Here is a 25,723-nt window from a genome sequence, read left to right as displayed (position 1 = left end):
GTGTGCGCATGGGTGCGGGCAGTGGCAGCAGTGGTGGTGGCGTTAACGCTATACTGCTTCATTAATAACAAATATCAAGCCTTTAATAACCTTATCTTATCTTTGAAATTAAAGTATTCTTGATTAAATACACCTCTAACACTTTGCATCTCAACCCTATGCTGTGCTGTTCCTCCCTCTGCTGGGCTGGGTGACTCAATCCTAGAATATATAAAAACACTGTAGCCTACAGTTTAGCAAACTCAGCCCATGATAGATAAATCCATCAACAGATTACCTAAAGCTAAATGAACTAGCTAAAATAACTTCTAGGCTAACGTTACATTCCTTAAAGCCCCACTATGTTGTTGATTTCATCTTAAAATATCAGTTTCAAAGTCGATCTATTGGTGTGCTGGATTATTATAGCGAGAACAGCACCTCTTCCATTCCCACAGAGGGGTCTGGCGGCCTGTATGTGCACTATGTAACTTTTGACCGCGAGCCGCGGTTTTCTCTCGCATGAACGTTCTGCTTCACCTTTAGCTCTCCTCTTCTAATTTGCCGGCAGACTCCAGCTGTGTTCGGAATCGCTCCCTCGTTCCCTCACTCCCTATTCCCTATATAGGGTTCACCATGTAGTGAACTACCTAGGTAACGCAGAAAATGTAGGGTACATGCCATGGATGTATTAATAGAACTGGATACAGCCACTCCATTCACTGACCGCTATCACAAATGAAGCCCTATTGAACCACGCCATCTTGGCACATTTGTAGTCATTTGACTATTTCCGGTGACTTTTGTACTTGCGCAGTTGTGCTTTTCTGGCTTTCCGGTGACTTTTGTACTTGCGCAGTTGTGCTTTTCTGGCCTACGCGCGTCCACGAACAAGTTCACGAAATGTAGACGCACGTTCCCGGCTTTCCCCGCTTTGATTTAGCAATGAAAACCGGCTTGCATATTAACCTGTTTTTGTCAAATATATCCATTGGAGACATTATTTTTTTATCCAGGCATCTTAGTTTTAACAGGTTAATTATAGCTGAACATGTTTTGTTTGCTAGTAGATGGTATTCATTCCGTTCGCGATAACGTTATTGCAGCCAGGCTAAATTCCTCCAGGGAGCCAGTGACAGGCGAGTTGAAAAGCTTCACTCCCCGCTAGCAGGAGCTTTGGCCGCTGCTACCGGATCTCGGATAACCCGCTGAGTTCGTGGCTGCTATTTCACACTCGCCCTTGATCAATCCAAATACCGATCCATGGTAATAATTAGTAATAGTTAAGGTATAATAATAGTTTTAAGACAATGGTACTGCGGTTGTAATGGCTCTAGTAGCCTTTAGGGGGCGCTAAAGTGCACAAAACTGGACCGCTACATAATGGGGCTTTAAGTATCTGTAAGTTTTCTCCTTTTAACTCCACCCTGTCTCATTTCTGTTTTAGCTTTTAAAATAATGTAACTTAAGAAATGAAAGGAAATAATTCATTTTAGGAGTAGGAGCAAAACAGAATAATTTAGCCATCTTGCTAAAGGTAAACTACCTAGGTAATGTAGCTAGCTAACGTGGCTAATGTGATAGCTTGCCATGTTAGGCGGCTTGAGTTAGCTAATGTAGGCCCTATATTTATCGAGCTGGCTTCTTCTTCGTTTGGATTTGATGTGTCCTCTGCTCCCCAGGCTCGGGGCCGAGGGGCTATCCTTTTACACCCCGAGCCTGGGTGAGGGGTCACCTGGGCTATATATCCGGGCACACCTCAAGGAGCCATGTCACCACCATTTCGTCATCCAAAACCGTCAGGCCATGCATTCCGTTGGGTGTCCGGTATATCGGACAGTCCTGGATGACGTGGTCTGCGGTTTGTTCCTCAGCGCCACAGTTGGTGATAAAGTGTGGGCACGTACTACGTACGCCTGGAATTCCATGTGAAACGGAGAGAGCCAGTACACAGACTGCTTGTCGGTGCAGCAACAGACCGGGATGAGCACCTTCATCCTGGACGATGGAAAAAGGTGGATTGCAGCATGGCTTTTCTCTCTGCCCCGAGAGAATGGAGGAGCCGCCACCAGCTGGTCCAGCAGAGGAAAACATCTGCCCAGCAGAGACTTCAACTCGCTCATCGTAAAGAAAGATTATGTGAGATATGACATATGTCTGAGTCTAAAATAGCAAGACATGTAAAGGGTGTGGGCAGATCGTTGTCTTTTTGAAAAAAAGAAAGTGAATGTAAAGAAAAGAAATGGAATTCAATACTAATGAAAATTTGAAAAAGTTAATGTAATGTGGAAAAGAAATTAAAGGATAAGGACACTGAATTTCATGTTTAGCCCTATTCCTGGCTTCCCTGGCATGTATCTGACTAGTACAGGTTAAAATATTTCTGTGTTGTGCAGTAGGCCTACAGAGTTCTGTGTCAATAACGTTGGCGCGCGCACCCTGGCTCGTTGCTAGCTATGGGCACACTCGAAAAACTCTAAAAAAATAAAAATAAAAGTATGATATACGTGGATTTCAAGTTCAGGAATTACATGGTTTATGCTTACCAAGCTCTGAAGTCGTCCTAATTTCACCGAACATACAACAGCCATCCCTTCACGCTATGTAAACCTCCGAGAAATTCGGATGAGGTACAGCGTGAAGAGAATTGTATGTTCGGTGAAATTAGTACCGTTTACAAGCTACTGTTGTTTAGAAATGCAGAGGCGAAAGAACCTATATGGTGTTTACAGGACGACTTCAGAGCTTGGCAAGCATAAACCATGTAATTCCTGAACTTGAAATCCACTTATATCATACTTTTTAGAGTTTTCAGAGTGTGCCCATAGCTAACAACGAGCTAGGGTGCGCGCGCCGACGTTATTGACACAGAACTCTGTAGGCCTACTGCACAACACAGAAATATTTTAACCTGTACTAGTCATGCCAGGGAAGCCGGGAATAGGGCTAAACATGAAATGCAGTGTCCTTATCCTTTAAGTCTAATCCAAATGTGAATTTGAGTTAAGTTGACACCGTAATGGGAATTGCAAAACTGAATGTTGAGTATATTACAGGATGCGCTTTAGTTGCACTTGACCGTACTGTAAGTAAGTCAGTAGCCTTGAGCAGGGCCGTGCTGGCCATCTGTAGGTTCTGGAGAATCACAGAACGGCTGCCGGTGATAACGGCCGTCGGCCGCTAGGTGGCCGGCAGGCGAACTGGCCTGGCCTGCGGTAAAAATGTAGCTGCCCAGAGAATTTGGAGGGTTTAATTGTACTATTTGCTAAGATATTGATTAAAGTTGCCCACATGTTCATGGTCTCCTGGTTTGACTCACCAACACCACAATATGTGTGACACAAAATTGTGTGGTCACAATTTAGGGTTTAATGTGTTTGATTAGTTGTTCTTGAAGAGACAGATTTATTTGGGGTTGTTTCTAATGATTGCTGTAGTTTGTACCCTACGCCACCAGAGGGCGCTGTGGTTCCTTATTGGAGTGGGGCGCGAGTGTTATGGTTCCCTATTAGAGTGAGGCGCGAGGCTGTTTCCTCAGACGACTGACAGCCTGTGAAAACGAATATCGAACGTCTCCTGTTCTTTATTCTGTATAAAACAGACCACATTATACATGTTACAGGGCCCCACGCCCCCCCCCTGACCTGGGACCTGTAACAATTCTTGGCGCCAAACTTATACATGTTACTGCCCACCCCCCCCAACCCCCCCTGACCTTGGACCTGTAGCCTAACATATGCATGAGTATAACTTGTTACTTACTCAAGTGAGTGTCTGAGATAGTAGGCTACACAAGTAGAATATATGAATACCATTGATAACCACTATTTTGTGGGTGGGTTACAATTACAGTACTGTACATTACTGTCATTTAGCAGACACTTTTATCCGACGTGATTTACAAAAATTGCAGGTAGTCAGTGTACCTGCCAGAGCTCACAAGTGCATCTCCTTTGTGACTAAGAGCATAATCTAGTGCTAAAGCCAAAGTGCAAGAGTAGCAGAATGTAAATATAATAGGTGACTCTGACTCTGCTCTCCTGACATCAGTGGGCAGTTCATTCCACCAGAGCTGCAATCAGGTTGATGAACCGCAGGGGCCTGGTAGCAGAGCAGTGGTCTCAGTCTTGTCCAGGTTGAGCTTGAGGTGATGTGTCGTCATCCACTCCGAGATGACAGCCAAGCATGCAGCTATGCATGCCTCCTGTTGTGTGTCAGAGGGGGTAAATGAGCTATAGCCTAGTTGATTTGGTATGGAGATATGAGCACAACCTTTCACTCCCATCAGATGGATGGAATGGCCAGGGAGTCACAGTAATCTCCTGTCTAATGATTGATCTCATATGAAGTCTGATCTACCTTGTTGAGATTGGTTGACTTGGCCCTACAAACTTCCCTCTCAATGCAGTTTTAAAACGAAAATGTATTAGTGTGGATGTAGCCTAGATGATGATACAAACGTTATGCTATCCCTAGGTGGATCACTAGGGTCTGTCTGTCTATCTATCTATCTATCTATCTATCTATCTATCTGTCTATCTATCTATCTATCTATCTATCTATCTATCTATCTATCTATCTATCTATCTATCTATCTATATCATATTTACACTATATTCAGTTTGAAGCAGAATGCCTTATTCTGTCCTATGTAGTTCTGAAAAGTGTGTTTTGGCCTGGGGTTATAAATCAATTGATAACACACAGAAAGCAGCTACCACAGCATCAATGCTATCAGATGCCAAAAATCACTATGAGAATGATTCCCCCCAGATGGCAACGGTGGCCCACATTTGGGGTCCTGGCCCACGTACTACGTGATGATACACACTCTTGTACAGTAGCCTAGGCGGCGGAATGCACCTTTAATGGTTATGGTTTGCGATTCGCCAGTATACCCAGAGGAGAAGAACACCTCTTCCCAGAATGCATTGCACTTCGAATCAGGAAGTCCGAAGAATCAGCTGACTTCGATTGTGTCGTTGGAGATGGCGAATCTCTGTAGATTTGTATATTACGAATAAATTCGCAGAAATAACCAGATCTTCTGACCAGAATTTATATTTATTTGTTTCATTATTTATACTCCGCGTTGCAATCATGTTACGACCAAAAGCGTTGACGCAAGTCCTCAGCCAGGCGAACACGAACGGAGTACAGAGCACCCTGTAAGTAGCTAGTTAGCCTAGCTAAGAAAGTTAGCTAAAGTTAACAGGCACGACAACGAATTGTTCAGATATAACGAACACAATCTTACAGTATTTTAGACATTCATTGGTACATTTTGTTAGAATTATATATACGTAACCTGCATTAAATAGCCATTAAGAACCTGATGTATGGACTGGAAACGTTATTGGAATGTCCTGAGGAATGCTTTAGCTAAAGTTTACAAAATAGCATCGCTCTTCATTAGCTAGCCTAGGTTTGTCAATGTAACGAGCAAGTTTGTAGATTTGGCTACAATGAGTATATGTTCAGAATAAAAGACCCTGCTATGTCACAGAAGTGGGTTAAATGTGTTTCATGGAATAATTCCGTTGACATAAATTGCCTCTACTGGACAGGAGACAGCAGCCTTGCACACTCAAAGGGGCCTCAGGGCCTGCTAACATCAATTTACTCATTGCAATTTGTTCCCCAGATTACTAAACAACGAAGGGTCTCTGCTTGCTTACTCCGGCTACGGCGACACAGACGCCCGAGTGACAGCGGCCATCGCTAGCAACATCTGGGCCGCCTATGACAAGAACGGACATCAAGCATTCAATGAAGACAAACTCAAATTCATTCTGATGGATTGTATGGTGAGAGAACTTTGCTTACATAACTAGCCATACCCACGTCTCTCACTCACATTCAATTATTGAGTGAATACATTCAATTCAATGCACGATCATTCATGATGATTTATTTACAGGCGGTGTTATTCTCAATAGGAAATGTATGTTGAATCTGTGTTTTGTACCTAGGAAGGCAGAGTGGCCATCACACGTGTAGCCAACTTGCTGCTGTGCATGTATGCGAAAGAGACCGTGGGCTTCGGAATGCTCAAAGCTAAGGTGACCGGGAAACCCGCTATTGTGACGTCTCTGGAGAATTGTGGTGTATTAATACATCTTCTACTACTACTAATATTGCTGACTACTACTACTACTATTACTACTACTGGAGGGGGGTAGCTCACCTCATACACAACCAAACCAAGCACTTTGAGCTGCATTTATTTGTTTAAAAGGTGCTATACACATATTATTGTTATTATTATTAAGGTGTAGCACCCACCTGGCACTGAGCTTAGAGTCATTACGCTTTCATGTCTACATACCATTTCAAGCATGTTTCATTTGTGTGTGTGTGTGTTACTTTTAGGCTGAAGCCCTCGTGCTGTACCTGGAGGAGCCATTAACTCAGGTGGCAGCGTCGTAGGGGGGTCTGTGATTGGTCGACTCACCGCCCTCCTGATCGTGTCTGGTGGGACAAGCAGCAGCACCTCCAGATAAACGTTTTGGCGTGAGCGCTTTACCTGTTTTCTGTGAAACGTGTGTGTGCGTTTGTGTGAAATGATCATTTGTCCTCTGATTATTGTATTTATGCTCATGATGCTGTTAATACTAATATGATGCCCGAGTATGAAATCCTTTGGTCCTCTGTGATCCATGGTTTAAATGTAGGCTCAAAGAAAAAGCTGACTGAACACATAAGCATTGTTGCCTACGAGAGAATTCGTCTGTCTACTGTTGAAATATATGACACATTAACCTATGAAAGGAATGTTAGGATTTTCACTTTGTACCCTGTCTTTAATCGTGTTGTCTGACGACAATGACATATGTCCTGTTGTAAGAGGGGTGTTCTGTATGGGCGCACCGTGGCTTTTGGGGTAAATTAAGAACCAGTTGACTCTCATCTCTCTGTTGAAATTTTCTCATAAAGCTTTGAAATAAATGTAATTCATTTTATTGGTGTTCCAGGTTTGTCTCTGGTTCTTTGGTAGAGAAAAAATATAGAGCTATAGCCCTGCACAGTGTTGTGTTTACATTGCTGTTAAAAGAAAGTTTCACCTCACAAAAGAATACACTCCATTACCAGATACTAGGCTTATTTATGGTTCTCCCTGTCAGGAAAGGGCATATCTTCTGTTTCCCACAGGCCGGCAGTGATTGAACAGTCCAGCAGGTGGCGCACAGCAGTCTCTCACTGGGCTGCGTCTGCGGTCGTTCTACCTGTTCAACCTGCCTTGGACTCCCACCAAGACCCGCCCCCTCCGCTCTCCTCCTCGTCCCGCTTCACGGCCAAACTACCTGGCTTCACAAGCGAGCCCAGTTCCTTGTTCAAACAAGCTAACTTTCTATCAAACACAGGAGATAAGGGCAGGGAGGGAGCCACAAGCTAGCGATTGGCATTGGCTCGTGAAAACTTTTATTTTTAATTTTTACAGCACCTCTGAAGAATTGGGCAAATTGTGAGACGGTGTCATCTTATATCTCTTTCCTCCACTCAGCACTGTGAATGCTGGACTTGGAGACAAGGCTGGATATTGTGTGGAGGCAGTTCTGTGTGGGTTCAGCATGGGGACAGATGAGGCCTACAACTTTGTATTCAAAGGTGAGCACTCTTTAACGTTCACGCTTTCGTGTTTACACCAATTCATGACTGATTTCTTGAGTACATCTGACTTGAAATGTGTTCAGAAACGGTGTACAGTACCAGCCATAGAGTGCATTTGTTTTCGGGTTGGTCCTGTGGTTCCCATCAGGCGTAGTGAGTCGTATACACGTTGTGTCAACAGACTGCAGCCGAGCGCCAGTGACATATCTACTACACACAGACTGCAGCGCAGTGTCACCTGTTGAGACAACAATGCAAAAGCCAAGGGTTTACAGGCTCTATTCCGGCAGGAAACCGATGATGTAGAATCAAATATGTCAAATATTTCCTCAATAGTGCAAAGGTCTAGGAAACGGGTCCGGTACATTCCAGGAACGTCTACTCTAGAGCTTAGGAGCTCGTACAGAACTTTCTAGTCCCGTTTTACCGGAAAGCACGTCTTCCCTGCTGCTACTCTGAGCTGCGTGTGTCTCTGGCGCATCAGCGGGTTTCAGTGTCATTCCATGCGAGAGACCGTCCCTGGGTGCCAGGTCATATCACTCATTCCTGTCATTCTGACCTCACAGCGGAGACGCAGGTGGATGGTTACGCTGCGCCGCTCGTGACGTGCTGCACGGAGCGGCGGGTGACAGCAGGCTGGAGGAATGTGGCGAGGGAGGCAGTGCGCCGGGTACAGGGATCTGATAGGAGAACAAGAAAGCCCAGTTGGTAGAGGAGAGGAGGTGGATGGCGAGGACAAATCCACCTGCAAAACAAAATGTACCCTAGAACAGCACCTGTGTGCTGTGTTGTGTCATACAGAGATGTACAGATTTGGACAGTAAATCCAAATTGAATCTCAAGGTCCCTTCCCAAAATAATCAAAGCCAGGACATTTCCATGGATAAAAGTGAATAAAAGACGAAACATTTTAGAGATGCAGCAGGAGAAAGGGAGCCGGCGTTGCTGTAAGCTCTGCTCAAGGTCACAGACGAATCACACTAAACTCACACTCTGACAAATGAGAGGCAGGTTCTCCTCAACTTTACTCAGAGCACACAAATCAGGCCACCGGAGTGCTCGAAGGCCTGAGTCCCCCTTCGCCATGGAAACCAGAGGTATTGTTTGTCTAAGAGGTTACTCAGTACGGGGGTGGGGGGGGGGGGGGGGGCGTTTCATCCCAGCTAATAAAAACCCAACGCAGAACAATGATCTGCCAGCAGAGTGAACAATTATCCAAAACAACCCAGAGAGGAACGAGTTGTAAACATGGCTCCCCGCTGCCTGTTTTCCACCCCAGGTTAGAGTTAAACTTTGGGCAAATCAAACCACAGACTAAATGTTTGGTTCAGATCATCGAGGTTAAAACAATTACAAAGAATTTGTAGCCTGTAAATCGAGTCTAGATTGCGGTTTTAAATGCTTGTCCTAGTGGTTTAGAATTTCTTCATACAGGACAGGGTTGTCTCTACAGTTAATTTCTAACTACATGGGTACCAGGATCTAATACACTGTCATTCAATCACAAATCCCAATCTCGGTCATGTTCACATGCTGTAGTTGGAAACTAGTTTGTTAGGTGCTGTTGCGATCATGGTGCCACTGCAGCTGGTGGTTCCACCTTCCTCTGTGTGTGTGTGTGTGTGTGTGTGTATGGGGGGGAGGGGGGGGGGTGTCAGCCGTTCACTGTGAAACTCAAACACGAGTCAGTCAAAAATCCCGGGGTTTTCCTTTGTTCTACCGATCCTCCTCTGTTTACACGCTGGGCTGATTGCGCTAAGATGGAGGGAAGTTGCAGCGTAACCTGAACCGCCTGATTTCTAAGAGCCTTCCTCTTTTCAGGGACTCATTACAGGAAACGCATGCAAGTTCACTTGTCCAGGTTAACAGGAAGTTGGCTAGTCAATATCCTGTATTTCTTCTTTCAATCTTGTAACCCCCCCACTCCAAGTTGCTTCATTGTAAATTGAGACTGTTTCTCATAGTACCTCTCACTGTCCCTCTCACTGTCCCTCTCAGAAGTCTTCCAGAACCACATGTTCTCTGCTTTCTTCTCCTCACATAATTAACTCAGCAATCATTTGCGTGGGTGTGGTGGTGTCCGAACACACGGCACCATTGTCATGCAGGCCTAATGATACAACCAGGACAATGGGAAACACGACTCAGACGTATGTTAAGGAAGCTGAAATGGAGTGGGCTGCCCGAGGACACACCTCGACTGGAGGCCTGGCTGGAGAATGTGAGGGTTGAGCCACACGTCCGGGGAGTGGCTTACGTCTGGAGTTGTGAAATGTGTCAGAATATGAATGAGCTGGTAGTAGGATGACTGGAATCTCCAGTTACCATAGTTAAATCAATTACAATAGTACAATAAAAAATACCATTTAGCAGTTGTAGGAAATCGGTGTGGGTGTCAGAACCTTGCTGGTTTAGTTAGCAAGTACATATAAACACCGTATAACAGGTCATCACACATGACTATACAGGAAGCCGCTGTTTAAACCAACGACAGTGATGTGTTTTGCGCCGGCTGGCTTGCGGTTCAGAACTCCAGCTGCGTCCTCTGTCCTGTCCAGTGGTTCTGATAGGAGAGTCCGGTGTGGGCAAGAGCAACCTGCTCTCCCGCTTCACCAAGAACGAGTTCAACCACGACAGCCGGACGACCATCGGGGTGGAGTTCAGCACGCGCACCGTCCAGCTGCACGGTCTGACCATCAAGGCCCAGATCTGGGACACGGCCGGACTGGAGCGCTACCGGGCCATCACCTCTGCGTGAGTACAGCCCCCCACACACACGCTATACAGCGCGCACACACACTCTCACTCAGGTGCGCGCACACACACTCTCACACACACTCTCTCACACTCACATTATACATTATATGCACACTCTCACGCACACACACACACACTCTCACACTATACAGTATACCTACACACGCTCGCTCTCTCTCTCTCTCTCTCTCTCTCTCTCTCTTTCTCTCTCGCACACACACACACAAACACACACACACACAAGAGAAGTGGGATCGGTTCCCCCAAGTCATTAACGCCATGCTGGTTTCCTGGTATCATAGCAGGCAAAACAACACATGGACAGCGTGCATCTCACATTCCCCTCCCTGTAGAACCTACTAGAACAACCACCAGCTCCTGCCTTTTCCAGCTAGCACACTGTGGTCCGAAAAAATTAAATTGGCTAGATACTTATTTTATATTAACACCCAGACCCCAATATCGTGTCTTTTGTTCTCTGGCAATGAGGCTTTATGGATGAATAGCATGGAAACATGCTTTAAAACTAATACCACGGCCATTTGGTTTTACAGCATGGGAAATCTGAGGATGTGGTATGCGGAGGATTAGTTAAATTCAGTCAGTCCGGCCTGGAGTAATTATTTTGTGAATTCCAATATGCTAATTTACTCATTTTGCTTTCAAAAATCACCACCATACAGTATATCATACACAGTATATCAGAGTATAGTACAGTGTCACCATCATCATCATCATCATCATCGTCGGGTCGTCCACAGAAGGGCCTAGCATCTTTGTCTCCAGTTATCCTGGTCCTCCATAACCCTGGTGATCTCATCGGTGGTCTCCCCTCCCACGTCCATCTTGATTATGTCCACGGATGTTTTGGTAGGACGTCCTCGCCATGGAGACGGCTCCCATAACGCCAGCTTGCTGGCCGGAAGCTCACAGTGTCTGTAGCAGTGCCCAGACAGCCTCAATACACTACAGTATAGTATAATACAGAATAGTGTCCACTCTTCATTGGACATGCAAATGGGCCATCTGGGCTTATATGAACATTCCAACTTCTTCAGAGCAAACAATCAACAATAGATTTGTTTTTGTTTGTATGGAGCAGTAAATGATGTGCTCTGACTAGCCACGCCTCTTCCCACTAGATATTACAGAGGAGCGGTCGGAGCATTGCTGGTCTATGACATCACCAAGCATCTGACCTATGAGAGTGTGGAGCGCTGGCTGAAGGAGCTGTATGACCACGCCGACCCCCACATCGTGGTCATGCTGGTGGGCAACAAGACTGACCTGAGCTCAGAGCGCTCGGTACCAACAGAGGAGGCCATGGACTTTGCAGGTGCTAATCGCAAACGACGGACTTCACTGAGGCACACACAAATCAATTACAGATGAATGATGTGATGGCTGTTTACTATGTTGGCTACGCAAACCGGTATTCCAAGGACTGGTGTCCTTCGAAATCCAATCCCTTATTGTTTTGCTCAAATAACAAAAACAAATGGGAGATCCTTTTGTTGGTATAATAACACGTTTACATCTCCTCAGAGAAGAATGGCCTGTTGTTTCTCGAGACCTCGGCTTTGGAGTCTACGAATGTTGAGGCAGCTTTCAGCAATGTTCTTTCAGGTACTTGTTTATTTTATTTACATAGATTTATTTATTTACCTACCTACCTTGTATTGATTTGTTTTAGCTTTCCAGTAACTGCTATTATGTGTGGAGCTAAAAGTAATTTCAGTAACGCTTACTTGAGATGACAAGAACTTTGAGTTGCTTTACACTTTACGCTTTAGACTTTACAATGCTTTTTAAAATATTTTATTTAACCTTTATTTTACTAGGTAGTGCCATTGGGATCAAAGATCTCATTTACAAGGGAGACCTGTCGAAAATAGCAGCATAAAAAGCTACAGATAAAAACAACAATCAAAAACAACAATAGAACATCAGAGATTACAGTGTACAAATTAAAATACCTTAGGACATGGGTTCCCAAACTCCATCAATGGGGGCCTCCCCTCTGAAAACAGTGACACACCTGCGCCCCCCCCCAAATTTGTCCATAAAAAAAAAGACCTTTAAAATCATGTTTCATTCATAAAAAACATAGAAAATTCTAAAATAAAAAACATATTTTTCCTTCTAACCATCCCTCCTCGCCTCCTCTGAATTTCTTTGGGGCTCCCCAGGGGAGGCCCGCCTCACAGTTTGGGAATGCCTGTCTTAAGACATTTACACAAGCCAACAGAATCATTTAACAACAAGCTTGTGGCATGTGAGTGTGGCAATAGCATGAAAGATTGGCATTGCCAAACACTGGTTGGGTTAGTAGGTAGTTGTGTCACCAGTTGTGTCAGTAGAAGTTTGTGCCCCAGCCTGTCATGGGGTGTCCCGCCAGTCGGGGTAACGTACCTCTGCGCCTCCGCCCCCCAGAGATCCACAAGAAGGTGAGCAGTAACCAGGTGACGCGGGGCTCCATCAGCACCGTGTCGCTGGCCGGCCCCGTCCCCAGAACCGACGCTGCGGAGGAGAAGAAACCCTGCTGTAGGAACATCTGACCGGACTAGCCCCGCCCAGGGAGACCTGACAGAACAGCTGTACGGTGCTACCTATTCACTGACCACCCCCACGCCCCACCCCGCTGTCGTCATGGCCACAGGACACTCCTCCACTCTGCCGTCGTGCTGCAATGCTCCGTGATTGAGCATGACATCACTAGATGTAATGGACACTTCACCTATACCATGTGTTGATTTCACACTGTGGCTTGACAGAGTGTTAATAATCCATAAGGTGAAGAAATGTGCACAGACTTAGCTGGAGGTCAATGGTCCATGTTTTTATCCACAGTCCACCAGAGTGTGGATCAGTGGAAACAAAAATAATATTAAATAAAATAAATGTTGAATAAATGTTATGTTTAATCTCAAATCCTAAGTGATTATTCAGGTGATAATTTATATTTTATTCAGCTTGAAGGTTCTCAAAGTATCCCCTGGTAGATAATAAACTTTGCCGTGGCTGCTTTGTCTACATTATGGATTCCGTGCATGTTTATGTTACAGTTTGCAAAACTACTCAATAAATAACCTAGAACACTTACAATAAAGTGAGTAATAAGCATAAGGATAACTTATTTTATTCCAAAACTGACATCCATTTTAACTTTGCCAATTAGGCCTGGGGCAGCCTCTCACGACGAAAACGTTTCTGGCATAGTAGTATGGAAGAATGCCACACTTGCTTATGAGGTATAGGTTTTAGCTGCGGTGAGGTCATCACTATCCCGTAGACCTGTCAGCATACCTGCTAGGGCTTGACATCCAACCGGATCAATACGAGGGAATCATGATTGACAGCGCGGTAGACGAATCACACGCCAGCTGGGTGACAGGTGTCTGTCGTCTATTGACCAGTCGGAGCGGGGCCGGAGGCGGGGCCAGAGCACTCGACGTTACGTCGCTCGGAAATGGCAAATGTCAGAAGGTAGTTACGGGAGAAGAGACGAAAGTTTTCTGAAGATAGTTAGCTAAGTTGTCTTTGATAGATTGATACCTCAGTAGGAGGACTGTTTTCACAAAATATATAATAAGTAAGTGGTGTTATCGCAGGTGTTGTCGGAAGTGCGAGAGAGTAGGCGAACGTTATCCCGTTTTGCGCTTGTTCGCTTTTGAGGGAAGGAGCGGTCGGTCGGTCGCGAGATAAATGCTCAAGAAGTTTGTTCTGATAGAACATAGAAACCAGCTTGGAGTCGACAGTTCACTTTATTACCGTAGCTAGAAACAACCCGAAGAGATGTCGAACAGAGAGGACGAATATGACTATCTTTTCAAAGGTGAGTGTTTTAAAATGCATGGCATGACTTTGCCATTTTGACCGTGTAGCCAATCGTGTCGTCTTGCGTATCCAGTACCTGTCGCCTGTTCAGTTCAGTGACATCAATGTTACCAGCTCTGCCGAAACACAACGATGCTATCTACTGTAGCCTAGCTGCGACTGGGACGGCCTCTGGTCATTTATTGCCTGTTTTAAAAGTTGTCAGTCGTGTCTTGGGATACACGGGCTACATCTAACATATTACCGGTAGCCTTCTTGGTCGCTACAGGATTGAACACATCTGTCATCACCGGGCAGGCTTGCCTATGATGCAATCCTCTAGGGTGGCAGCAGTGTTGGTCAACAAGGGGTCATACCAGGATGACACTCCAGAACACAGCAGTTGACTCATCCAGACATGTTTGGACAATGAAGCAAAGCAAGTTCTACAAAACACTCCAGGCTCCCTGTCTATTTGCAAGGGTAGACTACCAGACTTGAGAATGTGTCCATGCCTATCCGCCTGTTTATGCTAACACTGGCTCCAAAGAGATGGAGTTAAATGCACTGGCCTAATTTCCGGAATTTCCCTGACTTCTGGTCATTTAATTTGGCATAGAAAACTGCAACAAACTGTAGGTTGCTGCAAACAGTATTTCAGATGATCGATTTTCCTGTTGAACTCATTGTTCCCCTCACACACGTGTAACTTCCTCTGTCTGCCGTGTAGCACAAAGAGCCTTGATGTGCACCGGGGCTTTTGTTCTAATATAGAACACTAAACAAGCATGCGTAGTCAAACCGGAAAGACCTGCACCAAGAGGCTGTGTGTGTGTGTGTGTGTGTGTGTGTGTGTGTGTCTGTGTGTGTGTGTGTGTGTGTGTGTGCATGTGCGCGCGTGTGTGAAGATGAGATTCCTGCTCCCACTTGGAGATAAAATGCCTTGGTTTCGGGTCATAAGAGCAGGCATATCAGGCATTAGCGCCACAATACAGGAAGAGAGGGTCCCATAGAGACTGGTGATAAAAGGCTGGGCTAATAGTCTGCTCATTACAGGCTCATGTCTGGCTGCCGGTCTCTCCTTGGCTGCTCTCTCCGTCTCCTCGTCTAATTGCCCTTTGCTCACTGTTAGTGTGAGACAGTCAGGTGAATGCTTGTGTCACTGGGCTGCTCCCTGGGAACGCCTGTCAAGTGTGGCACAGCAAGGTTGACCAATTGACCTATTGAAGTCTTATTCTTCATTTGTGCCTCATTGTTTTTTTTCAACGGAGTGTCCTCTTTTTGGGGAACTTCAAAAGGCTGATTTGTAACCGGGGACATGTACCTGCCTAGTGCCGCTACCACACTCAGCTGCTCTTGGGTTGGACTTAGTTAGTAGCTTAGTTTATCCATCAACTGACCAGAACAAATTCATAGTATGTGTAAAGACCTACCTGGCAATAAAATGTCAGATCCTTTAGAAGTTTGGAATGCAGCCTACTAAGCCGCTCTGTGATTGGGTGTGTAACCAGCGTCACTTCCTGATAGGGAAGCGTGCCCAAGGTTGTTGTATAATGCCATTGTTCCCTGACCAACCGCTTTTGTGTCATAAGAAACGTCACCATATGGCCTATCCAGGTGTAAGCCCAGGCCTGTGGGAAATGTAGTTTCTGGGACTTGCGTACTCTTTCTAGGAACTACAAGTTCTAACTGAGGCCGATCAGGTGGCTGATGAAGTCCTAGTGGGAACAGGTGAACCTTTCATGTGGTTCTCTCTGCGGGAGACGGCCCACTCATCATTTGTGGATGCGTTTGTACTTGTGTCTCTTGCACCAGTAGGATTCGTGTTGCAGTGAGCTTAGCCTCACCCAGAATGAGCACTCCCAGCAGTTGATTTGTCAATAATATGGCCTCAACTACTCACACCCAACTCCTGTTTCCTAATGCTATGGATGTTGAGGGGGCTGCGCTATTATCTTCCAGAGTCACCTTGCTCCCAGGCATGGAAACGTCTTCCCAAACACTCCACCTTTCCTCACAAACTGAGCATGGAAACAAGCTACTTCATTGCCCCATACAGGTGGGGTCCTGTTGTGTTACGCCATAAGTAAATAGACTCAGTTCATCAGTAGCCATCATGACAACTCTGGTGGGAAGCAGTGGGGGTGGAGCAACCATTTAGACAAACGGTCAAATACACCCCATAATATCAAATACATCTCATAATGTCAAATACATCCCATAATATCAAATCATGTCTTCATTTAGACAAACGGTCAAATACACTCCATAATATCAAATCATGTCTTCATTTAGACAAATACACTCCATAATATCAAATCATGTCTTCATTTAGACAAATCGTCAAATACACTCCATAATATCAAATCATGTCTTCATTTAGACAAACGGTATACAGCTCATTATAGCAAACGGTATCTTCATTGCAGTATTCCCAGTTGTCAGTCAGCTTCCTGGCTACCTCAGTGGAGTATGTGACTCATATAGTCATCATAGGTGATAGGTCATCGGTCGAAGTTGCACGTTAGGGGCAGCTAAGCATTCCGCTGTTCACGCTACCTGGATCATGTGCATACCACAAATACGCCAGGGTTATTTTATTGTGTTCATCTGATTGGTTCCTGAGTCCCTCCTCTCTCTGTGGTCCAGTGGTCCTGATCGGGGACTCGGGCGTGGGGAAGAGCAACCTGCTGTCCCGCTTCACCAGGAACGAGTTCAACCTGGAGAGCAAGAGCACCATCGGGGTGGAGTTCGCCACGCGCAGCATCCAGGTGGAGGGCAAGACGGTCAAGGCCCAGATCTGGGACACGGCCGGCCAGGAGCGCTACAGGGCCATCACCTCCGCGTGAGTACACACCAGCATGCACTCACACTAGGGCTGCACCATTATGACAAAAGATAATAATTGTGATTATTTTCTTTGTAATCTATTTTCTCATGGTAATTCCGATTAATAATTGTGATTCATATTTAATATATAATATTAATATATAATAACCAAAATGCGGACGTTGATCCCTTTCTTGCTACTAACTCACTGACCTCGTTATTGCTCATTTTTTCACTACTCACAGCTGCAGGTACTCTTGTGACACTTGTCTTGACCTACTGCTATCTGTCTTCTCAGTGAAATTGCTGCGCACAGCACACTCAGCGGGAACGCATGTGATTGGTCAGACAGCATAAACGCCTGTGATTCGTCCGTGTAGTCCTAGCACACTCAATTCAAAGCAAAATTATTAATCACATTAATGCGATTAGTTAATCGCGGAGGTCATAATCGCGATTTGGATTAATTCACGATTAATTGTGCAGCCATAACTCACATACACGCGCGCACACACGCACACACACCAGCACGCACACACACACACACACACAGGTTTATGTTTTATTCAACGGCAGAATTAAATCGACAACAGTGATTGGAAGAAAAAAGTGTGTGACCCAGGTCTAGAACCGCCATGTCGGCGTCTGGTCCCACAGAGCCTCTCTCTGACGTCAGTCCTTCCCCTCTGCCCCCCCCCCCCTTCCCCCCCCGCTGTCGGGCACAGGTACTACCGCGGCGCAGTCGGGGCTCTCCTGGTCTATGACATCGCCAAGCACCTGACGTACGAGAACGCCGAACGCTGGCTGAAGGAGCTGCAGGACCACGCCGACAACAACATCGTCATCATGCTGGTGGGCAACAAGAGCGACCTGCGCCACCTACGGGCCGTGCCCACGGACGAGGCCCGGGCCTTCGCAGGTACCGCCCACTTCCACGCGCCCAGCACGGCACAGCACGGCTCTTCTGTGGAACGTCAGGGGTGGGGTTTTAGTAATTAGAGTAGTTTGGTATCTTTTTCAGAATCAAGAATCAGAATCATTGATTCTGAAAAAGGCCAAGAGGCTAAAACCTCATCAATAAAAAAAACTTTTTTTTCAGTTTTAGGATCAAGAGTGCAAAGTCTGGCAAAATGTTTATATGGACCGTTGTATATGATTGTAAATAACCTTGTAACCAGGTCTATAATGCTAAATACCAAACTAGTCCTTTAAAGCTCAATGAGAACTTTTTTATGGTTCAATATTCACCTTTACTTGCTATTTGTTTATGAATTGGCCTTAATTGGCCCCAAAATCATTTTCGTGATATGAGACTGCATGAGACCCTGTGAATTTATTATTTTAAAATTGCGGTGTACTGGCTAGTACACTGGCGGGAAATCTTGTGGTGGGAACGGAAGTGACACGTTTTGCGACAACCGACAACAAACACTTCACCCCACGAAACGAAATCTACATGCACATAAGAAAAAGAAGACCGGTATTTACCTGCATTGAAGCCATCCTTCCTGAAAGTAGGCTAGCTACAATCTTCCAATCCAGTCTGCGCCATGAACATTTATCTTTTTTTTTTTTCCATCATTACATCGGAAGCGTGGTTCTTAAAATGCAGAGCCGATTTTATCACGTCCAGAGGGGCTGCCAAAGTGCCGAGATATCTCATGTAGCTTTAAAGATCAGTAATTGAATAAGGAGCTATCAGGCCAATTACATACATGATTACAAAGCAGAGTGTGTGTGGTATTTATATTTATGCTTTGTTTGGGTAGGAAATGATCCTCCTGTCAGCCCTGTGATAATAAGTGTCCCTCTCATAACCATCCTCTTCCTGTGTGTGTTTTCTCAGAGGAGAGACGGAGTATTAATCGCTTTGCATTTAGAATCAGCCTAATGGACAGTCTGAGACGTAGTAGACACAGCGATCAGACAAGCTGAATGTCATGATGAGCATGATCATAATGTTGGATTGTTTTATTTATTTAAACCCGGTATATTAGAGAGAGTGTTGCTGGGTGAGAATGGGCCCCTGGGCTCTGTCTAACAGGTGTGACGGTGTCGCTCGTCAGTATCGCCTCCTCCCACTACTGGCCCACACTGGGATCAAACCCGCTGAACCTCTCATTAACACCGCTACTGAACCTGGGTCCGCCCAACCTCTCATTAACACCGCTACCACTTACGCTACCGAACAGCTAGCTCTCGGACGGCGTGTGTGGGCGGTGTTCATACTGAGGAAGGGGGTTCAACCTGCTCAGCTGGGTCACACCCCCTGTGGGGCGGAGGAGGGGTGCTGGCGGTCAGTCACAGCCGCGTCCTGCTCTCTCCCAGGGGGGCAATGTGAGGAGAATGGAGAGACCCTCCACCTCTCACTCATGAGTGACAGGACATGGCGCGTCACACCTCGCTACTCCAACAAGCAGGCACCCCAAATGCCACAGCATTCTCTGTCGAGCTGACAGGGGCATGGAGATGATTAAAGCATGAATACTTTGGGTTTTCAACAGTAGGTTTTGCAGACTTTGCTTCCAGTCTAGAAATAACACCTGATTCAACGATAATGATGATTACGTTTTCCATTTACATTTTAGTCATTTAGCAGACTTTTTTTCATCCAGGACAATTTATTAGTACATTTGTTTGGAGCAATCCAACTGTCTGCTCCTGTCAGTCTTCATCAGTTAAGGCCTCGGTAAGTGGCAGTGTGTGATTGTGTGTGATTAGCTGAGTTAATACAAATGGCAGTGTCCCGTCCTGTTTTGATGCGCTGGCCTTCTCTCTCTCTCTCTCTCTCTCTCTGCCTCTCTCTCTCTGCCTCTCTCTCTCTGTCTCTCTCTGTCTGTCTCTCTCTCTCTGTCTCTATCTGTCTCTCTCTCTCTCTCTCTCTGTCTCTCTCTCTGTCTCTCTTTCTCTGTCTCTCTCTCTTTCTCTGTCTCTTTCTGTCTGTCTCTCTTTCTCTCTCTGTCTCTCTCTCTCTCTCTCTCTCTCTGTCTCTCTCTGTCTCTCTCTCTCTCTCTCTCTGTCTCTGTGTCATACTGCGGCTCTATTGGCTGTAGATCTACTTAATCTGTTTGCTTATATGACCTTGAGTCCTTATCCTCTGTTTACAGCTGTTGAACAGTCCAGAATATACTTATTTGACTTGTAGATGCTGGTTGATAATAAATGAATAGTGGTTCTTCCATGGGTCCTCGGCAGCGAGTGGCAGTGAACCTGGATTGATTTATTGACTTAAAGCCATTGATTTGTCACCAGTCAGGAGGGTAGGCCGAATCACGCCTGGTCTAAATGCCACAGAGATTTATCATCTGGACCCGACGACTGCCCATGGACAGAGTGTTGATTCTGACAGCACATTTTGATTTAGTTTTAGTTGACTAAATAGCATTAAGATTTTATTTGACTAAATCTACAGTAGATTTAGTTGAATGAAATCTAATGGGTTTAGTTAGTGTAATGCTCTCCTTGCCTGTTTGAGTTGTTGCAGCTCAAGCCACAACTTTCACAGAAATCTCTGCATTCTGATTGGATCTCTTCCCAAATCATCCCTCACTTACATTTTCATTTAATTTTTATTTGTTGACGAAAATGTCAATAGATTTCGTCATAGTTTGTGTCATCTTAAATTTGTTTTATTTATGTATCATCTCGTGACGTAACTAAATGAAGGTCGTTGACCCCCCCAAAATTCATAGTTTTCACCGACGAAATTAACACTGTAATGGCTATTAGCTCTAAGAAGTCTAGACAGAAAGATTCTCTATGAAGTGGTTAGTACGGACACAAAACATGACATTGTACCATTAACATAACATATTCTAACGTGTGTGTGTGTGTGTGTGTGTGTGTGTTTCACAGAGAAGCATGGACTGTCTTTCCTGGAGACCTCAGCCTTAGACTCCTCTAACGTGGAGCTAGCTTTCCACACCATTCTCACAGGTAAGTGTGCACAAATCTACCACCAATGCTTTTTTTTTAGCTTTTTTAATATTTGTACGTTCATTCTTAGAAGAACAAACAAGTTGATGCATCTTATAGTATCCTGTAGCACACATGTTATTTTCTTATTGGGGTCTTATTGATTGATTTTATTATAAAAGAAAACCAATGCTCTTTGAGAGCCTGCTTTTCTGTTTATTTAAACACTAGTGCTCCACCACCAGTAGGTGGCAGCAAAACCCAGCTCATCACCTGGCAGCTGTGATTACTGTTACTTTGAATTGAACAACACCTGAGATGTTTTCCAGTCAAAAGCATGGGGGCGATTGACACACACTCCAAGCACACTCAGACAATCAGACATGGAAAGGGCCTCCATCAAGGAACGGTCGCACATTTTCTCCGGAGTGCAAATCTCAGTGTGCCAGAGCCGACCGCTCGTTCGAGGGAGTTAATTCTCAGCTCTCTTAAGTGCCACTGCACGGGTCAGTGCCCAGAGAAGAGCTGTTAGGAAACGTGTTTCTTAATCCAGGGCTGTGGATAGAGAGGCCTGGTAAAACGCCTGACAGAGAACAGCCCCTGAAGGGCCGACAGGGAAACCCACGCTGGGCAGGTCTTGTTCACAGAAGGAGGCCGTCAGCACGCTGCTCCAGACCCTTTCTACTCTGTCGTGTCTCCATCACCAGAATTTTTATTTTATTTTTACGAATTATGTCAATTGTCTAATTTGTCCTACATCTGTAGCAGCCATTTAACCTGATCTCAGGCTGCGGTTTCTAATTGATAAAAGCGCCAGGCTAGCGAGGCCCGTGGCGCTAACGCTAGCGCTAATGAGCTCGTTAAGGGATGAGAATGGCCAGGTGCAGCGAGCGCCCGGCCCTGTCGCCACGCCGCCGGGAGACCCCGTGACCCGGGGGGACATGGCGGGGGCAGACAGGGGCGCGGCAGGTCCCTCAGGGGTCAGTCGGGGTCATCCGTTAGGGCGGCTGCACGCAAGATCTCCGTCTGGGACTGATTCAAGATCAGGGAGAGTGAGTGGTGCTCTCTCTCTCTCGCTCCCTCTCGCTCCCTCTCCTCTCTCTGTCTCTCTCCCTCTCTCTGTCTCTCTCCCTCTCTCTGTCTCTCACTCTCTCTCTCTCCCTTTCTCTCCCTCTCTCTGTCTCTCTCTCTCCCTCTCTCTCTCTGTCTCTCTCTGTCTCTCTCTGTCTCTCTCTCTCTCCCTCTCTCTCCCTCTCTCTCCCTCTCTCTCCCTCTCTCTCCCTCTCTCTGTCTCTCTCTCTGTCTCTCTCTCTGTCTCTCTCTGTCTCTCTCTGTCTCTCTCTGTCTCTCTCTCTGTCTCTCTGTCTCTCTTTCTCTCCCTCTCTTTCTCTCTCTCTCTGTCTCTCACTCTCTCCCTTTCTCTCCCTCTCTCTCCCTCTCTCTCCCTCTCTCTGTCTCTCTCTGTCTCTCTCTGTCTCTCTCTGTCTCTCTCTGTCTCTCTCTCTCTCCCTCTCTCTCTGTCTCTCTCTCTCCCTCTCTCTCTGTCCCTCTCTCTGTCTCTCTCTCTCTCTCTCTCTCCCTCTCTCTCTCTATCTCCCCTCTCTCTCTCTCTCCCTCCCTCTCTCTCTCTCTCTCTCTCTCTCTCTCTCTCTCTCTCTATCTCTGTCCGTCAGTGTCCTCTTCACGTCATCGGGCGTCTGATCAGGGTGTCGTTCCCGTTGTTGAACCTGGATCCCTGTAACCTCTTTAGATCCTTGCTTTTCTTTGTGTCTGAGTTTTATTAGAAGATAACACCTGTATCCAGCCAGAGGAGCTGGGGGGGCGGAGTCGTGGCAGAGCTGTTGTCCAGGCGGAGACCGGGGTGGACGGGGCACTTTCCCCAGACACGAGTTCACACAAGAACCCTTATACAGGCTCTCTCTTTCTCACCTCCCAATTGCCACCACTCGTTTTAGCTGTGTTCTCAACTCTCTCTCCCTCCCTCTCTCTCTCCCTCTCTCTCTCCCTCTCTCTCCCTCCCTCTCTCCCTCCCTCTCTCTTTCTTCCTCTCTCCCTCTCCCTCTCCCTCTCCCTCTCCCTCTCCCTCTCCCTCTCCCTCTCCCTCTCCCTCTCCCTCTCCCTCTCTCTCTCTCCCTCTCCCTCTCTCTCTCTCTCCCTCCCTCTCTCTCTCTCCCCCCCCACAGCCATCTACAACATCGTGTCCCAGAGGCAGATGTCGGGCCGCAGCGACGCAGACTTCTCCCCCAGCTCCAACGTGGTGCCCATCACCGTCCAGCCCACGCAGAACGCTGCCAAGCAGGGCGCCTGCTGCCAGGGCAACTGAGGCCCCGCCCGCCGCTGCCCCACAACGCCACCCGACTACAGCAGGCCAGGGGCAGCGAGGGGGGTGGATTTAGACGGACGGAGAATACGTGGGAGGTGGGGGGGGGGGTTGGGGTGGGGGGGTGGAATTGGATATTGTCCAGCGTCCTGCGAGAGCACGGGGGAGAGAGAGGAGACGGGGGAGGGGAGTTGACCGAAGGTGTAGCCAGATAGACACGTAGACAGCTGGGCCAAAGAGGAGAAACAGACAAGACCGAGACCTGTAGTTTGCATCGTTCCTAATGAGCACTCTGTCCGTAGCGAATGCATTTCCCAAGCTTTACAGCTCTGCCTCCACTCGATAAGCTTGAAATATGTAAGAGGACGACATGAACTGAATAGATTTACATGTAATGGGGAAATTGAGCCCGTTAGAGGGTCCCCGAGTAGATTTCCAGTTCATCACTTCACCCTCCGTGAACTGATCTCCCATTGAAAGCCTGATTTTTTACATGGCGATGGATGCTCCCCTCACTTCCTCCACACACAGGAACAAAGGCAGAACGAACTGGCAGTGAGAACTTCAATGAAATGCAACCCCCCCCCCCCCACATACACACACGCGCACACACACACACACACACACACACACACACACACACACACATCCTTTCCTCCACTGTCAGTTTCATCTTGCCCTATGGATTAGAGTTAAATTCCCAATCATATTTATTAAACACTATTATGTATGACCTTTGACCTCTGAGGGCTTGTGCAAAGATGTCTGGTTTCGGCAACACTGTCTGGTTTCTGATGTGACTCTGCTTATCTTTATGAAGGGTGTGTGTTCTATCTCTTTGTGGTTTTCTCTTTCACCGGTAATCAAAATCATTCTACGACGTTGAGTTATTAAATGTAACTACCCCTGACTAATGGTGGGAGGAGTCGAGACATTTTATTCACAAATTCACCTGGTAGAGTACGTTCACCTGGTAGAATACGTTCACCTGGTAGAGTACGTTCACCTGGTAGAGTACATCAGGCCAATCCAAGCTGAGCAGAACAGGGGAACCCATCACAATAACTTGTCAGTGTAGCATTCACATCTACTCTTTGCTTTGCATACTTGATTTCTCTTGGGTTTGTTATGATCTGCAGTCACTTCCCACCCGACCACACCTCAGCTCAGTAAGGGGTCCCTTGTACACAACACAGATATCCCTTCACATCTGTCCCAACCGGAAATGCTGGTTTGTGATTTCTTTGGGGTTGTAGTTTGATGTGGCAACTGGATTTCAATGCAACCCCCCCCCCACTCCTGCCCCCCCATGGCTGGAAAGGGCATCATAGGATGTGGGTTTAGCGTGGGGGGCCGGGTGGGGCTACAGTAGCCTGTACCTCGGCCTCTGAACGGAGGCTGCCTTGGTGGTGTGCCTCCTGGCTGGGATGGACAGCCAGATGGCGTTACGGAGGATGGTAGTGAGGGCCACGGCCCTGACCGCCTGCTGGGCTCCGATGCGCCTCGGACGGCTTGTTTTACTGTGAGAGAAATCCTCCCACTGCCCATCTCTCCTCCCACTGCCCATCTCTCCTCTCATTGCCCATCTCTCCTCTCATTGCCCATCTCTCCCAGTGTTGACCGTGTGCAACTGGAACAGCAGCGCGCCGTCTGGGATCGCCCCCGCCAACACCCCATGGCTCTTATAGGTGGTTGTTTTCTTCCGGGGGAATGTTAGTTTTGTTAGTGGCTTGTTAGAGGGGCGGGGTTACTGTCTATAGATGTGATCTGCGTGGTTAGGGAGATGTTTCTGAAGTGGGATTATCACAGCCAAACGGCAACCATGTAAACATTGTCATATCCTGCTGATGTCTTTCCATAAAGTTGTGTTTTTTTGGGTGGCTTCCTCTGTTTCATTGGAAGGTTAAAGGTTAAGATGTTTTTAAATGATACTTATCTGTATATTTTGGATTGCATATGTATAAATAAATTTCATTTGTTAATAGTCTGGCTTTCTTTTTCATTTTGTGATTTATAATTGTTCTTGATGTTACAGTCTGAGCGTCCGAGCTTTAATCACACAGCACATTAAAATATAACAAGAAATTCCATTGAAGATGATTTCTTTTTTTGTTTTATTAGAAACATTTACAATACATCTTGAATCTTGAAAAAATAAGAAAGAAACCAAAACTAATATGGTGCAGATACACTAATAAAATGTAAAAAAAAAAAAAAAAATGTAATTCACAAAAAAAACATGTGCTAAGAAATAAACCTGCAATATCACATGCCGTATGGCAGCATGGCGCACGGTAACAGTTCAAGAAGACTGACGGTCAGCCACAGACGGCCTCATGGCAAAACCCTTTCTCACTGATCACAGAGAAACCAGAAACTAAAGCCAGGAGATACTGGCCCAAAACTAATGCACTAAGACCACTATAAGACCGGTATGAAACACTTCTACTGTGCTGGAAGAAGAAAACGCTACCAAAGACCAACTGTCAGACTGTA

The 25,723-nt window shown here is 46.2% G+C and overlaps 3 protein-coding genes across 3 annotated transcripts; all 3 read left to right on the top strand.

Moving 5' to 3' along the window:
* The first annotated feature begins 4,943 nt into the window (after positions 1 to 4,943).
* On the top strand, positions 4,944 to 6,901 carry lamtor2 (late endosomal/lysosomal adaptor, MAPK and MTOR activator 2). Its single transcript, XM_084441881.1, has 4 exons — positions 4,944 to 5,147; positions 5,624 to 5,786; positions 5,952 to 6,041; positions 6,352 to 6,901. The coding sequence occupies exons 1-4, from the start codon at positions 5,080 to 5,082 to the stop codon at positions 6,406 to 6,408; spliced, it is 378 nt and encodes a 125-aa protein (XP_084298007.1). The 5' UTR covers positions 4,944 to 5,079; the 3' UTR covers positions 6,409 to 6,901.
* Positions 6,902 to 7,517: 616 nt separating this feature from the next.
* rab25b (RAB25, member RAS oncogene family b) lies at positions 7,518 to 13,011 on the top strand. Its single transcript, XM_084441656.1, has 5 exons — positions 7,518 to 7,587; positions 10,149 to 10,344; positions 11,490 to 11,683; positions 11,893 to 11,973; positions 12,781 to 13,011. The coding sequence occupies exons 1-5, from the start codon at positions 7,551 to 7,553 to the stop codon at positions 12,903 to 12,905; spliced, it is 633 nt and encodes a 210-aa protein (XP_084297782.1). The 5' UTR covers positions 7,518 to 7,550; the 3' UTR covers positions 12,906 to 13,011.
* Positions 13,012 to 13,824: 813 nt separating this feature from the next.
* On the top strand, positions 13,825 to 23,315 carry rab11al (RAB11a, member RAS oncogene family, like). Its single transcript, XM_084441898.1, has 5 exons — positions 13,825 to 14,182; positions 16,813 to 17,008; positions 17,718 to 17,911; positions 20,848 to 20,928; positions 23,091 to 23,315. The coding sequence occupies exons 1-5, from the start codon at positions 14,143 to 14,145 to the stop codon at positions 23,228 to 23,230; spliced, it is 651 nt and encodes a 216-aa protein (XP_084298024.1). The 5' UTR covers positions 13,825 to 14,142; the 3' UTR covers positions 23,231 to 23,315.
* Positions 23,316 to 25,723: the final 2,408 nt, after the last annotated feature.

This window comes from Borostomias antarcticus (assembly GCF_949987555.1).
Source record: "Borostomias antarcticus genome assembly, chromosome: 8".
NCBI lineage: Eukaryota > Metazoa > Chordata > Actinopteri > Stomiiformes > Stomiidae > Borostomias > Borostomias antarcticus.
This window is presented reverse-complemented; position numbering and strand designations above follow the sequence as displayed.